At 41.0% G+C, this 14,917-nt stretch overlaps 1 protein-coding gene across 1 annotated transcript; it reads right to left on the reverse strand.

The window, feature by feature from the left end:
- Positions 1–2,670: 2,670 nt before the first annotated feature.
- On the reverse strand, positions 2,671–14,910 carry sdhb (succinate dehydrogenase complex, subunit B, iron sulfur (Ip)). Its single transcript, XM_061932775.2, has 8 exons — positions 14,784–14,910; positions 10,813–10,946; positions 7,730–7,815; positions 7,514–7,650; positions 6,392–6,508; positions 6,212–6,313; positions 6,017–6,139; positions 2,671–2,944 (listed from the first exon to the last, which is right to left on the reverse strand). The coding sequence occupies exons 1-8, from the start codon at positions 14,853–14,855 to the stop codon at positions 2,864–2,866; spliced, it is 852 nt and encodes a 283-aa protein (XP_061788759.1). The 5' UTR covers positions 14,856–14,910; the 3' UTR covers positions 2,671–2,863.
- Between the last annotated feature and the right edge of the window lie 7 nt (positions 14,911–14,917).

Consider the following 14,917-nt stretch of genomic DNA (forward strand, 5'->3'; position numbering starts at 1 on the left):
CTGATAGTGTGGAGGTGGTCCACAGTTCCAAGACCAAGACGAAAACCACACTGCTAAATGGGTCGGAGCCCTGGCGCATAGCACTTATTTACCTTTAAGGTACTCAAAGCGCTTTGACACTATTTCCACATTCACCCATTCATACACACATTCACACACTGATGGCGGGAGCTGGCATGACCCTAACCAAGACCCATCAGGAGAAAGGTTGAAGCGCCTTGCTCAAGGACACAACGGACGTGATGGCGGAAGCCGGGGATCGAACCAGGAACCCTCAACTTGCTGGCACGGCCGCTCTACCAAAAGATTTGTCTAGCTGGCAGAGCCTCCTCTCCAGTACCTATGTTAGACCTAACCAAGAAGGGTGAGAAGTGTGATGCCATGATAGTTGGAACAAACCCTCCGGAAAAGGGGAACGCCATTCTGCCAATCCAGAGGCAATCCTCCCGATGCTTTGACAACCAAGAGGACCCCACAGCTTCTAGAGCCTAAACGAATTACGAGGTGGTCTAGAACCTCTTCAAATCTGGCACGGCCGCTCTACCAACCAAACAACACTGTCCCCACGCCGTCTCTTCTTGAATCCGAGGTCCGTCTAGCTGGCGGAGCCTCCTCTCCAGTACCCATATTAGATCTTACCAAGAAGGGTGAGGAGTGTGATGCCATGATAGTTGGACCAAACCCTCCGGAAAAGGGCAACCACCATGCCGGTCTGCCAATCCAGAAGCACTCCTCCCGATGCTTTGACAACCAAGACAACCCCACAGCATCTAGAGCTTTACCGAATTACGAGGTGGTTCAGAATCTCTTCAAAGCTACCTGAAAGTTGTTCACAATGGCTTCCTCAAACTCCTCCCATGTTCCAAATGAAAGCTGCGCACCACTTGGCCTGTTGGTACTTGTCAGCTGTCTCTGGAGTCTCATAGGCCAAGAAGGCCCCATAGAACTCCTTCAGCTTGACGACATCCTTCACTGTTGATGTCCACCAGCAGGTTCCGGCATTTCCTCCACAACAGGCACCAATCGCCACAGCTCAGATCGGCCGCTACGACAATAGAGGAGTGCAACATGGCCCACTTGAACACAAAGTCCAGTGCCTACCTCGGAACATGTTCGAAGCGCTCACTGGGAATTGAAACTAGTTCTGACAGTGTACGCCAAACCATCACCACCACACACCATTGGCGCCAACTCCAAGGTGGTCGTTGGTTGACAGCTCCACTCCTCTCTTCACCAGAGTATCCAAGACCTGGAACCGCAGAACAAGGGAATCACCCGGGGCATCACTTTGAGTACTCCCAAAATCCAAAAAAGGAGGGTACTCTGAACTATTGATTGACGCAGAAATGTTAACAACAGCCACGACCAGTCACCCAACCTGGAGGCAGAGGGAGACTACCCTCTCATCTACTCGGTTGAACTCTAACATACAGGCACTAAGCTGGGGTAAGTATTGCCACCCCAGCCCGTCACCTCCCACTGCTTGCAACACCAGAGTGGAAGAGAGTCGAGCCCCTGTTGAAAGAACTGAATCCAGAGCCCTTTCTGTGCGACCAGGTGAGTTCAACTACATCTAACCCAAACTTCTCAACCTCGCACACAAGCTTAGGCTCCTTAGAAAGGTAACATTTCATGTCCCAAGACCTAACTTCTGCAGTTGAGGATCAGACCGCCAAGGTTCCTGCTTTTGGCTGAAACCCAACTCGATTCTCGATTCAAAATCTATACTTCTTTAAAAACATTGGATGCCAGTTCTGTGATTAACCAAACCCCTCCATAAATAGACGAACAGCTCTAATCAATTTCTATATTATTTAAAAGAAAACATGTTTTGTTTTTATATAATTCTTCCCAAACATTTAATAAAGTAGAATACAAATAGGCAACAAGAGAAGTATCCAACACTTTTCATTGAAGGTCACATTTATTACTTTTATTACTGTTTCTGATCATTTGGTTATTGTTTAAGGGGAGCTAATCTTACTCAATAAAAGCGATAGAGCCAATACTTTTCTGAAATGTCATTCAAGATTGAAAAATAGGGTTGTGGCCAATGCCAATTATTAGAGCATGTTATTATTGCTTAACAAGTTAAAGTATGGGCAGCACGGTGGAAGAGGGGTTAGTGCGTCTGCCTCACAATACGAAGGTCCTGAGTAGTCTTGGGTTCAATCCCGGGCTCGGGATCTTTCTGTGTGGAGTTTGCATGTTCTCCCCGTGACTGCGTGGGTTCCCTCCAGGTACTCCGGCTTCCTCCCACCTCCAAAGACATGCACCTGGGGATAGGTTGATTGGCAACACTAAATTGGCCCTAGTGTGTGAATGCGAGTGTGAATGTTGTCTGTCTATCTGTGTTGGCCCTGCGAGGAGGTGGCGACTTGTCCAGGGTGTACCCCGCCTTCCGCCCGATTGTAGCTGAGATAGGCTCCAGCGCCCCCCGCGACCCCGAAGGGATTAAGCGGTAGAAAATGGATGGATGGATGGAAGTTAAAGTATGTTTAGGTACATGTGCACCCCCTAGAGGACATTTTGACTGCTAACAGAGCGACCTCAGTGACGTCTTAATTCTCAACATGAACTTTTTAATGATTTATTCTCAGCAAAGCAGACAGAAAATTTAAATACACGTAATTCCCATCCATTGAAAGAAAATTGAAAGACATGCAGCAGTTACACATGAAAACACCCTTTTTAATACACTGCAAAAAAAAAACATGTTATGGTACACTACACACCATTCATTTTGTACATGTGCAAGTGCTCCACACATACATAGTATACAATAGTGTGTGTGAGGTGACAAGTCCATCAGAGCTGAATACTCATGATTTAAAATGAATATATCATGTAATTATAATAGATGTCAAACAGCAGCTGCCGTCTTCTCCTTGTAGGTGGCCATCATCTTCTTGATCTGTGCTATGGCTTTCCCTGGGTTCAGACCCTGTGAGGATGAACGACACACACTGTAAGCGTCACGTTGAAGACATGAATTAAAACAACTAACCATATTCTACACCAGTCAAATACTCGTTACATCACAGCACATGCTTATACCAGTCAAATATCCTGTTAATGACAGAAGTGCTTAGGGATCAGCTGTATAAATGCTTTTCAAAGATCTTTTATTAAACGGGAGCATTCTGCTCTTTCTAAGGACCTACCGCAATAATGCTAGTCAACATTCTTCTATATGACAGGAGCACTGTACTCTTTTTAAAGGGGAAATACACTTTTCTTTTTAGAACTTTTGCAAAAAAAATGATGAGAAACAAGAAGACAGATACATTTTCTTAATGCATTTCTAACTAAAAAATAAATGTAAATAAAAGCCAGCTTACAGTGGAATCAAAGAGAGGTACTCTATTTCGCCCATGAAGCCCTCGAAAGAACTATCAAAAAAACGCCAACAATAATCCATTTATATTTTGTGACCTTATTAATCAAGCACCTTGTGCTGCTAAATTGACGTCATCGGCTGGTGATCTGCTTTCTCGCCTCGGTGCTCGTGAAGGTTTGTTCGAGATCAGGGGTGTCAAACTCATTTTAGCTCAGGGGCCGCATGGAGGAAAATCTGTGCACACACGGGCCGGACTATTAAAATCATGGCATTAAAACTAAAAAATAAAGACAACTTCAGATTGTTTTCTTTGTCTTACTTTGGCCAAAAATAGAACAAACATCTTCTGAAAATATTACAATAAAAATATAGAAAAAATACCGGCAGCGGTAAAGTTTAGATCCATGAAGGAAAGAAGAAAGTGAATGAATTTTTATAACTGAATACATTTACATATGCATAAAAATGTGTTTTCTTTTGTATTATGTTTTTTTATGAATGAAGTAACGTTTATGACAAACTTTTTCCAAAACACAATATAGAATGTGAGATGTAACAGGATAATGCATACATTTATCATTTGTTTTCAAAACGCTTACAAAAAAGTGGGACCCCAAAAATTGACTGTGGGACCCCATTTTTATGACTTAATGGGGTCATAGATAATTCACTCGCAGGCCGAATCTGGCCTTGACTTTGACACCCCTGTTCTAGATCATAAATAATGCCTCTCACCTTGATAGTAAAAAGATGAGGACATAATACGACAAGTTGGTCAATTTAGGCATCTAATTTAGACCAGGATATGGCGAGAAAGACAAAAAAATATGCATGGTTCCACTTCCCTTTTTTCTTTGCGAGAATTGTGAGTCATTCTTCATCTAAATGGCAATATATCAACATCATAACAGTCTGCATCCCAGTGACAGCAGATATGGTACAGTAAGTGACGTTTTATTATGTTTGTTGGCTTTCATGAAGTCAGGGAAGTTGTGGAAGGAAAAAGTGAACGTTGAAATGCGTTTGTGAAATGAATGCGCCGCCGGATGCTTAAAATGAGCAAAATACGTAAATATAACATGTTATTATGAATGTGCCTGTTACTACATTACATATATACTTACAGCATGTATATAAAATGCTGATGGAAGTGTTTGGAAGCTTTTTAAGCGCTTTATAGGCAAACAGAGCTAATCTAATAGGCTCAATTGTCAGCAGACTTTTGCTTGCATTTATTTACTAGTTAGAATGTATAAAAAAGAAAAACATATGAATGCTTACATAAGAATTGTGAACGATAGGCAACATTTCAAGAAAAGTGCAGTTCCCCTTTGAGGACCTACTGCAAAAATGTAAGTCAAAGATCTTCTTTATAACAGGAACCTTTTTTTTAAGCACACACTAGAGCACTATTAAAAGAGGCTTCATGCAACAGGACAAATCTGCTTTTTATTTAGAACTTGCTGCAAAAATGTTTGTCAAAGATCTTCTATTTACCCTTTGTGCTATGCTGTTTAAAAAAACCACTGCTCGTCAAAGATCCTCTGTTAGAGAGGAGCTTTGTGCTCTTTCTAAAGGCCTAGTACTGCAATAGCGTGAGTCAAAGAACCTCTATTTCAAGAGCGCTATGCTGTATCCTCTATACAACAGAAACACGCTGCAGCTTCTAAGGACTGACTGTAAAAATGTTGTTAAAAAATGCTCTAAATCAGGGGTGTCAAACGTACAGCGCGCGGGCCTACTACGGCCTGCGAACAGGTTTTATCCGGCCCACGGGATGAGTTTGGTAAGTATAAAAATGAGCCGAAATTTTTTAATGAAAGAAACTGCTGTTCTAAATGTGTCCACTAGATGTCGCAGGAGCAATTATTTGTATCTATGTAGATTATGCTACATATGTAAAAAAAATAAACCACATGTAAAAAAAATAAACCACATGTTAGTGCACCAAATGAGGAAAACGATCAAACTACATAAATAACATCTTGTAATTTGATTTTTATATTATTTTTTTAATCTTGATAGATTGAAAATGAACACCAATGAGTGACTGATGAACATTATCACATAATTTATTCAGAAAGTATAAATAACGACTAATAAAGGTAGAATACTATTAACCGCAACATGTAAGTGTAAAAAAACAACAACAACAACTTTAGGATTTGTACAATTTCAGAATATGCTTGTTCTATTTTTAAACAAAGAAAACAATCTGAAGTTGTCTTTATTTAGAAGTTATCGTGACGTGATTTTATCAGTCCGGCCCACTTGGGAGTAGATTTTTCTCCATGTGGTCCCCCCAACTAAAATGAGTTTGACACCCCTGCTCTAAATGATAGGCGCTTGCTGCTGTTTTAAAGGGCCGACTGTAAAAATGCTATTCAAAGATCCTATAAGACAGGAGCTCTGGGCGGTTTTTGAAGGACCTACTACTCCTGTAGGGTGAGTCAAAGAACCTCTATTTTAAGAGCACTAGGCTATTTTCAACGACCTACTGCAAAAATGCTAGTCAAATATGCTATATATGAAAAAAGCACTGTGCTGTTTTTAGCTTAAAAAGTGAATTAAAATGTTTTGAGCTAAACTGTAAACGCAGTGTCTTAGCAGTCAGCTGGTGTTGGCTCCAGCTTACGTGTGTGAGGACGAAAGGACAGAAAATGGAGGTATTTTTACTTTGGGACAGGTCTTGGTGCAGTTCATGATGGTGTGGCAGCGATACAGAGAGAAGGGGTCCTGCAGCTTGGACAGACGCTCCTCCGTGAACTCGTCCCGCGAGTCGATCATCCAACGATACGCCTGGAGGACAACAGGAAGCAGACACGTCGTTCACACGTTTGTCTTTTCTTTCTTTGCTTCCAGCACACACACCTGCATGAGCACGGCAGGTCCCAGGTATTTGTCTCCGTTCCACCAGTAGCTGGGACAGCTGGTGCTGCAGCAGGCGCACAGGATGCACTCGTAAAGGCCGTCCTAAACAGGAAGTGGGGACATTCAGAGAGTCAGGGGACGTGTTTCCGCGTGAACGCAGAAATGAAAGCAGCAACGTGCCAGTTTCTGTCTGTCCTCCACAGACTGCAAGTACTGCTCCTTGCCCTCCTGGGACTCGTCCTTCTTCTTCAGGTACGGCTCAATGGACTTGTACTGGGCGTAGAAGTTGCTCATGTCCTGTGGAGCAAAAGCATATTTGGGACCTGAGGGTTTCTATAATATGCTGTGATGGATAATAAGTAGAGGAAAATAAAAATCTTCATCTTCATCCACATAAAATTCGCATGAGATAATAGCAGACCTCACTGCCAAAAAACGTTACTTAACGTTAGTTGCAGCCCTGGTTTTCATACCTACAGTTGTTCTCTGTTTGACTAATTGCACTTGATCAAACCTTTTCTCATCGCAAAAAGCCGCTGCCTGACCAGGGCTCAGACAATCTGCAGAGACTCCTCCCACCCCCACCAAGAACTGTTTTCACTGCTGGACTCTAGAAAGAGGTTCCGCAGCCTCCATAACAGAACCTCCAGGTTCTGTAACAGCTTCTTCCATCAGGCCATAAGACTCTTGAGCGCATCATAATACTCCCCTCAATTCCCCCCCAAAACGGATTAACTGGCTGGAATATAAAGAAAATATAACATACATCCATAAATGTGGATGCTTATGAAAAAGTGCAATATATCTATCTGTACAGTAATCTATTTATCTTACTGCTCTTTTATCCTGCACTACAACGAGCTAATGCAACGAAATTTCGTTCTTATCAATACTGTAAAGTTCAAATTTGAATGACAGTAAAAGGAAGTCTAAGTCTTTGCTAACGTTCCCCACTACAAAATAAATATATGTCTGATTCCTGCTAACATCAGGTCACTATCGGTATCAGCAAATACTCAAGGCTCCAATATAGGCATTGTATCTGAAGTGAAAAAGTTGAAACCGGACACCCATAGTTTTTTACATACTTGTTTTAACAGTTAATTTCTTCTTATGCTTGTCAGACTAAAATGCTACTTAAAACATGCAGTTAATACATGATGGCAACAGTTTGATTTCTACACAAGTTGGGTGTTTTTTGGCAGTATCAAGCTCATTTCTAAGCGTCTGCATGAAACGTGGAAGCAGTTGAGATGCTCCTTCTTCTAAAGAGGACTTCGTAAAAAAGCGGACGTGACTTACCGGCACCAGGTCTTTGACCACATACATGTGTGGAAGCGGGTAGATCTTGGTGGCTTTGCTGGTGTTTGTGTCGATCTTGTTGAGGCAGGCCAACGTGTTTCCACCGTTGATGTTCATGGCGCAGGATCCACAAATCCCTGCGTGTTGTTGATGTGACACAAAGAGAAGGACATGAGTAAATTGGCTCTGATGTCAAACTCAAGACCTTCAGTGTACCTTCTCTGCAGGAGCGGCGGAAAGTCAGCGTGGGGTCCATCTCATTTTTTATTTTAATCAGGGCATCAAGGACCATTGGACCACATCTGCAGAAGGGAAATGTTATGATGTAGGACAAGGGTGCCCAAAGTGGGGCCGGCGGGCCAAACCCGGCCCGCTGAGTCGTTTCGTTGGACCGCCAAAGGGTGGCTTCCCAAAAATGCATATAAATACATAACCCTCTGAACTCACACAACCATTGATTGCATGTCCACAAGGCTAACAAGTTGCCATCTATCAAACGTAATGATTTCCACTACCTTAAAAAATGCCAGTATGGGATTAAACTAATCACTTGTGCAGCTGTACATTTAAAGGAGAACTGCACTTTTTTGGAATTTTGCCTATCGTTCATAATCATGAGAGACAAGGAGATAAACGTTTTTTTCCCTCGTCTCCTTCTAGGTGGCTAGCAATGCAGGTAATGAAAGCAATCAATTTTACCTCTGTATCACTTTTACAAGTGCATTAAAAAAACGTCAACAATTTTTTATTTACGTTCCATGACCTGTATAATAACCAAGCTGTAGCGACATTGTTATTGTAAGAGTGAACATTGATAAACAATTGTTCTTTCGTAGTAACACATCAGCGTGCTTCGGTATTAGCCGCAAACTACGGCAAGAGATAAGATAGCTTCTACAACAACACGAAACGCATTTGAGTTTGTAATGCACAACACTGCGATACAACAACAATTTGTGGGGACTAAAAAACATGATCATATTACAGTATTTGTAAAGTATTAGCCCACATATCATGTTTTGTTTGTACACAGCTGAGCTAGCCAGACAGCGTATGTGCTGTAGTTGTAATAACACGCATGGCGTGCTGCGTGTATCATGATCGATATTAAAGTGAGACTCACTGGATGGACAGTTGTTTGTCTGGGCCAGCGGGCCGGGGACGTTTCCTGTTGATTTTGGGTAAGCAATCCATTTATGTCGAAATAGCTTGGCTCAGAGTTCCATATCTATAGCGTCAAAATTGCTTTCATCCCCCTCTCTTGGCTTCCGTCTGCTCCAACGTCTCACTCTTCCTTTGTGCTTGCTTCTATAAGCAGCAGTATATTTAGCTTCAAAAGTAAAAGGTTGTGAATCCTCATTTGTTCAAAAATAGTTGTCTTTGTTGTCTGTTGCTAAGTCTGCCATGATTAGAAAACACAAGTGTTTGATTGCGGAAGTAGGAACACACATGTTGCCAGACGTGCGCTGCTTTGGAAACAGAAATCAATGCACGGAATAAATCAGTCCCGGAAATGATTAAAATACGGTAAATATTGAACATATTACATATCAATATCAATGGGTCTGTTACTACATCATAAATAGACTTGCACTATGTATATAAAATGTTGCTGGAGGGCTTTAAAGGCTACAACGGTGACTCCCATTAGCCGTATCTTTCAAGCGTTTATATCATCTTTAAAATCGTACAAAAAGAAAGATGTGTGTTTTTGTCATTCATAATGATTGTGAACGATAGGCACAATTCCAAAAAAGGGCAGTTCCCCTTTAAAATTGCTGTGTTTGGCCCACAGCCCATTGGCACATTTTCACTTTGGCCCTTAGAGGCAAAAAGTTTGGGCATCCCTGATGTAGGACATCTTTTGAAGGACTTGGACTCAGGTATTTGTCTTCCTTTGGTGCAGAGGTAGCGATTGCAAGAGGATTGAAAGAGCAGATGAACGATAATAATTGGAAAGAAGAAACCCCGTCTGAGCATTCTGTGCTAAAACTCTATGAAACTGGTGTTTACCTGACAAACTACTTGTTTAAAGCTCAGAGTGTAAACAGAAAAAGGCCAAGAGACACTCATGTCTTAAGTTAGCAGTGTTCACGATAACATTTTCTTTTATCTTACTTTAGCCACCATTTTAAATCTGAGATGGAACATGAGGAATATATAAATACAATATCGACTTGTCCAGGTTGTACCCCGCCTTCCACCCAAGTGTAGCTGGGATAGGCTCCAACACACTCGCCACCCCGAGAGAGACAAGCGGTAGGAAATGGATGGATGGATGTTGGCCCAAATATAAGATAGTTTTTTTTTCCTTATAAAGAAGTCTTAAAAGGATGGGTCGTCTTATATTTGAGATCTCGAGATTTAAACATGAAAACCAAATCCGTTCATATTTACAAATAGTTTCACGCAATAGAAAACAAAAAATACCATCCATCTATCCATCTTCTACCACGTGTCCCTCTATACTGACCCGAATGTAAGACTGTAAAGCCCCCAGGAAAAAATCTGAAAAAGATGAGTCGTCTTATATTTGGGGTCTAAAGGTTTATGCAAAAAGCTCTAGAGGTTTTTTCTGGGAAATCAGTAATTGGTGCCAAGTTATGTACATATTTAAAAACTATTTACCCCATACAAATATAAAAACTATACAATACTGACACGAATACAAGACAGTGCTTTCCTCCAGAAGAGTTAAATAAAAGATGGTCTGTCTTATATTCAGGGTGAATATAGACAACAATAGAAATACCATATTGACTTGATTACAAGATGGTATTTTTCCCCAAAACTAATATTGTCTTCTTATATTTGAGCAGGTGGTGCCAAATTTGCTCATATTTACAAACAACCTCACCCAATAGAAAACAACAAATACCATATTGATGCAAATATAAGTCTATATTCTAAAAGAGACGTGTCGCCTTATGTTTGAGATCTACAGGTTTATACATGTGGTGCCAAACTTGTTCATATTTAGAAATAATTTCCCCATAGAAAATGACAGAAATACTGTATTGAATCGAATAGATGCCATTTTCCCCACAGAAAACAAATATTGTGTCGTCGCATATTTGCAATCTAAAGGTTTATACATGAAAACCAGCATGTGGCACCAAATTGTTTCATATTTAGGAACAATTTTGTCCATACAAAAAAAAATGCAGTACTGACTCAAATGTAAAAAAATGTTTTCCCACAGGACAGTTTGGTGGTCTTGAGGTTTATGCATATTAACCTGAATATAAGCAGGTTGAGCAAGTGTCACAGGCTCATCTCAGCCAAGTGACGTCACTTACGTGTTTAGGTCAATCTCAAAGGTCTGCATGCGAGGTTTGTCTCCAGGAGTGTCTGGGTCCCATCTGTACACCTGGAACTTCTTAATCCTGGGTTGTGCTGCTGGAGCAGCTGCTGTCTGTGCATACCGTACTGCCTGCCACAACATAAAACAACAGTCAGTCAAATAAATACATACATGGTCGGATTCTCAAACTCTGGAAGAGTTTCATGTTTAGAAAAAATGCTGCCTATAGAAAATTACAGAAATAAAACAACCTTGGCCTCTTCCACGGTTTGAGAATCCGACTATGTATGACCTAGAGCAGGGTCCCCCAAACTTTTTGCCTACAAGGGCCAAACAGAAAATGGGCCAATGGCCAGTGATTTTAAGCATAAAGCAGCACAATAAGTGAGGAGTTTAATCCCATACCGCCATTATTTAAGGTAGTGGAGATCATCACATCTGATCGATGGCAACTAGTTAGCATTGCGAAAGGGACATCAATGATTGCGTAAGCTTAAAAAGAGTATTATTATGTATTACATTTTGGGAAGCCACCCTTTGGCGAAACGAAACGACTCGGCAGGCCGGATTTGGCAGGTCCCACTTTGGGCACCCCAGATCGAGAAGTTTGCACATTAAAACCAGTCTTTGGCACCAAATAAGTTCATATAAGCCGTACTCACTTGAATATAAGAAAGCGCTTTTCCCCCGCAGTTTGAAAAAAAAAAAAAGGTTGTCTTACAGTCGGACTCTTAACAGTTTGCTTCAAATATTGACTATAACAGAAACACCATACTGACCTAAAATGTAAGACGCTATTTTTCCCTAGAAAACAGTCTGAACCACCTCATCGCAGGGCCAACACATATAGACAGACAACATTCACACATAATTTTACCTTTTTCTGTTTGCAGTTTATGCGACGGGTGTGAATGGGCAAGCATTTTGGTCCCAAAAGTATGGCGGATTTAGAGAGTTAATCAAACTACGCAAGAGCATTAGCACTAGTGATGGGTCCGGCAACACCGATGCATCGGGCGCATGCGTCGAGCTCATAGAGCGAAACCCTGTGTCGGTGCGCGTACCGCTTTTAGAAAGTCACGTGACCAATCATGAGCTGTTTTGGTCACGTGGCCGATACGCGAACTGTGTCGCACTCCCGCCTCCTCTGTGCCCTGTAAGCGGATACAGACGGAGAAATAATAACTAAGAAGAGACAACTGAAGTGTTGATAACAACCAAACCTACTCCCCCCCATATCCCACACCCCGGATTGTAAATAATGTAAATAATTCAATGTATATACTCTGATGACTATCTTGTGTGATGACTGTATTATGATGTTAGTATATATCTGTATCATTAATCAATTTAAGTGGACCCCGACTTAAACAAGTTGAAAAACGTATTGGGGTGCTACCATTTAGTGGTCAATTGTACGGAATATGTACTTCACTGTGCAACCTACTAATAAAAGTCTCAATCAGTCAATGAAAGAAATCGTCTAAAATTGAATACGTAGGAAAAACGTTTTTTTTTAAAAATAAAAATGTGTAAACATTTAAAAAAAAATCCCAGTCCACAAGCATCCTCATTCACAACACGTTCTCTTAGATTTCCATGTTCTGATACATGTTCACATTTTTTATTGACTGTATCTAAAAAAGATAAAAATATATTTTTATTTAAATGAAGATATGAAATAATCCTAAATGAAATACAATGACTTGGTTTATATTATTGTATATACTAGGTCATAAAATCAGTGTCAGTTGAGTCGGTCCATAGGTTGCCTGTAGGGATTTTTAATGTCCAGCAGATGTCAGTATTTAGTAACACAGTATCGACACAGTATCAATACAGTTTTGCAATGTGTCGAAACGCTTCATGACGCCTCATCGACCCATCTCTAATTAGCACCAAAGGATTGCAAAAATTACTACAATAAATAAACTTTGGCAAATAGCAACCAACTTCCATATACGGTATGGAAAACAAAAGGTATTGGCCAGATATATACAAGTATTTGGTGGAGTAGCTGAATACACACGAAGTAAATCGTACAGGCATAAAAGTCACTGTATAATTACGTCACCTTCAGTCATGTGCAGAGTATAAAATGCCTTGACATAGACTCAAAAGTTTTGTGCACTGAAATGATTTCAATGCAAAAAACTTTATCGATCAACTCCATAGTCCTGCCCAGCCAAAGAGAAGGACGAAAGACGGATTTATACAAGGCCTGGATCAAAAAGGTCGAAACGTCCTCACAGCCAACTGTACTTGCATGGCAGGGTGAGTTTGGTCATTTATACAGTAATGTTATAATTTGCTGTCTTCTTAGCTACACCTTTATTGATAATATTGCAACTTTATTGATAATATTGCAACATATATATTTCCATGTCATATATTGGAATGCAGCTGAGGCTATGTTTACACTAAGCCGGATAACCCCTTAAACGAGTAAATATCTAGCCTAAGCCCCGTTTTAGCCACACTAAAGTATTGTTTGAGGTCCCCCTCCTCAGACAATTTTTTACACGGGTAAGTGCGCCGTGTATTTCTTGAATCTCCGGCTCTTAGCTTTGTATGAACTAATTCATTGTTTACAAACTGAGTTTGGAGGGGAAGTGACGCCAGAAAGACCGCGCCCCACACAGGAAGTGACGTCAAAAAGAACGCGCCACAGCCAGCTTCATAATAAAGCGGTTTTGTAACTCGGAGATAACCACTGGAAATATGAAGGCGAGTCATCCAGACATGCCCGTGTTTCTCCTTCCGTCTGTACAGACGCTTGTGGAAATCACACATGAATATCTTTAGACAAAGCGATTACAGCTCTTTCGGATACAACACTTCTCAGACGGCAAGAGAACTTTCCAATGTCCAGGTCAGCTGTGATTCTACTTAGTGAAAAACTTTGTCCATTTGTCGAAGGAGAGTCAACGAGAATGCGGGCTCCTGTGGATGTGATAAAAAAGGTAGCGTGTGCTTTGTATTACCAGGCCGTTGAGGGAAAACTACAGAAAACATTGAATGCATTTGGACTGGCAAAAAAGACTTTATCAGTTATTGTCCGCCATGTATGTCACGGACTCAACATCAAGGTCCAGAGTATATAATGTCACCAACAACGAATGGAAAATGAAGGTAAAGGCAAAAAAGTGAGGAGTGTCCTGACCATATATCTAGATCCCTAATTTGATTTATGTAAAATGTTCTTTATCACATTGTTTACATGTCTAATAAAGATTTGATTATGATGGCTGAGGTGTGATTCACTACAATAGGGCCCCACAGCACACTGGATTACAGTTAATTGAAATACCACAACACTGGATATTGTTCAGATAAGTTAAATTTAAGAACTTGCACACAAAGCAACACTGGAGGTGACAATGACGTGGACATTTTCCGCGCATGCGTATTAGGTTGCGTTGCGCCGGCGGACGGAGGGGGTCTTAAACCGTGGCATTGTTGTGTGTGGACACGGATAAGGTTAGGTGGGATTTACCCTGAAATAGACTTTAGACTTCCAGCACCCCCCCCCCCGCGATCCCAAAAGCGACAAGCGGTAGGAAATGGGTGGATATTGGCTTTTCAATTAAAAATTTCCTGGGAGAAAAATAGCTGAAATAATTAATATTTGTCTCAACATTTGACATTAAAATCCCTTGTAATTTACATGTTTCCATTCTATAGCCACTGTATTTCACTGTTTGATATGCTTTGGTGTGTATAACAATACAGTATGGTAACAATTACACGTATAACATGCATATTTTAATCAAAGAAAAGAAAAAAACAAGTGTGCCACAACATTAAACATAGATATGAACGCCTTGGTAGTTAGCTAAGTGCTAACCTAGCAGGCTGACTACGTAATCGGTGTTCCACAGTATAGACGGCACCACTGCTGAAGTTACACAAATAATCATCTTGTTTTGAAGCCCCTTGATAGTCGAGTTATCAATATCAACATACCACCAGGCCAGCTGAGGAGCGGAGTGCCGAAACACCACAGCGGCTCAAGGACGTCAGGCAAGCCGCGGACATATTTGTTGCCTTTTTTTTTTACTCTTGACCTCCACTTCCGCCCTGTCTGTCCCAGCATCCAC

This window comes from Nerophis lumbriciformis, linkage group LG38, assembly GCF_033978685.3.
Source record: "Nerophis lumbriciformis linkage group LG38, RoL_Nlum_v2.1, whole genome shotgun sequence".
NCBI lineage: Eukaryota > Metazoa > Chordata > Actinopteri > Syngnathiformes > Syngnathidae > Nerophis > Nerophis lumbriciformis.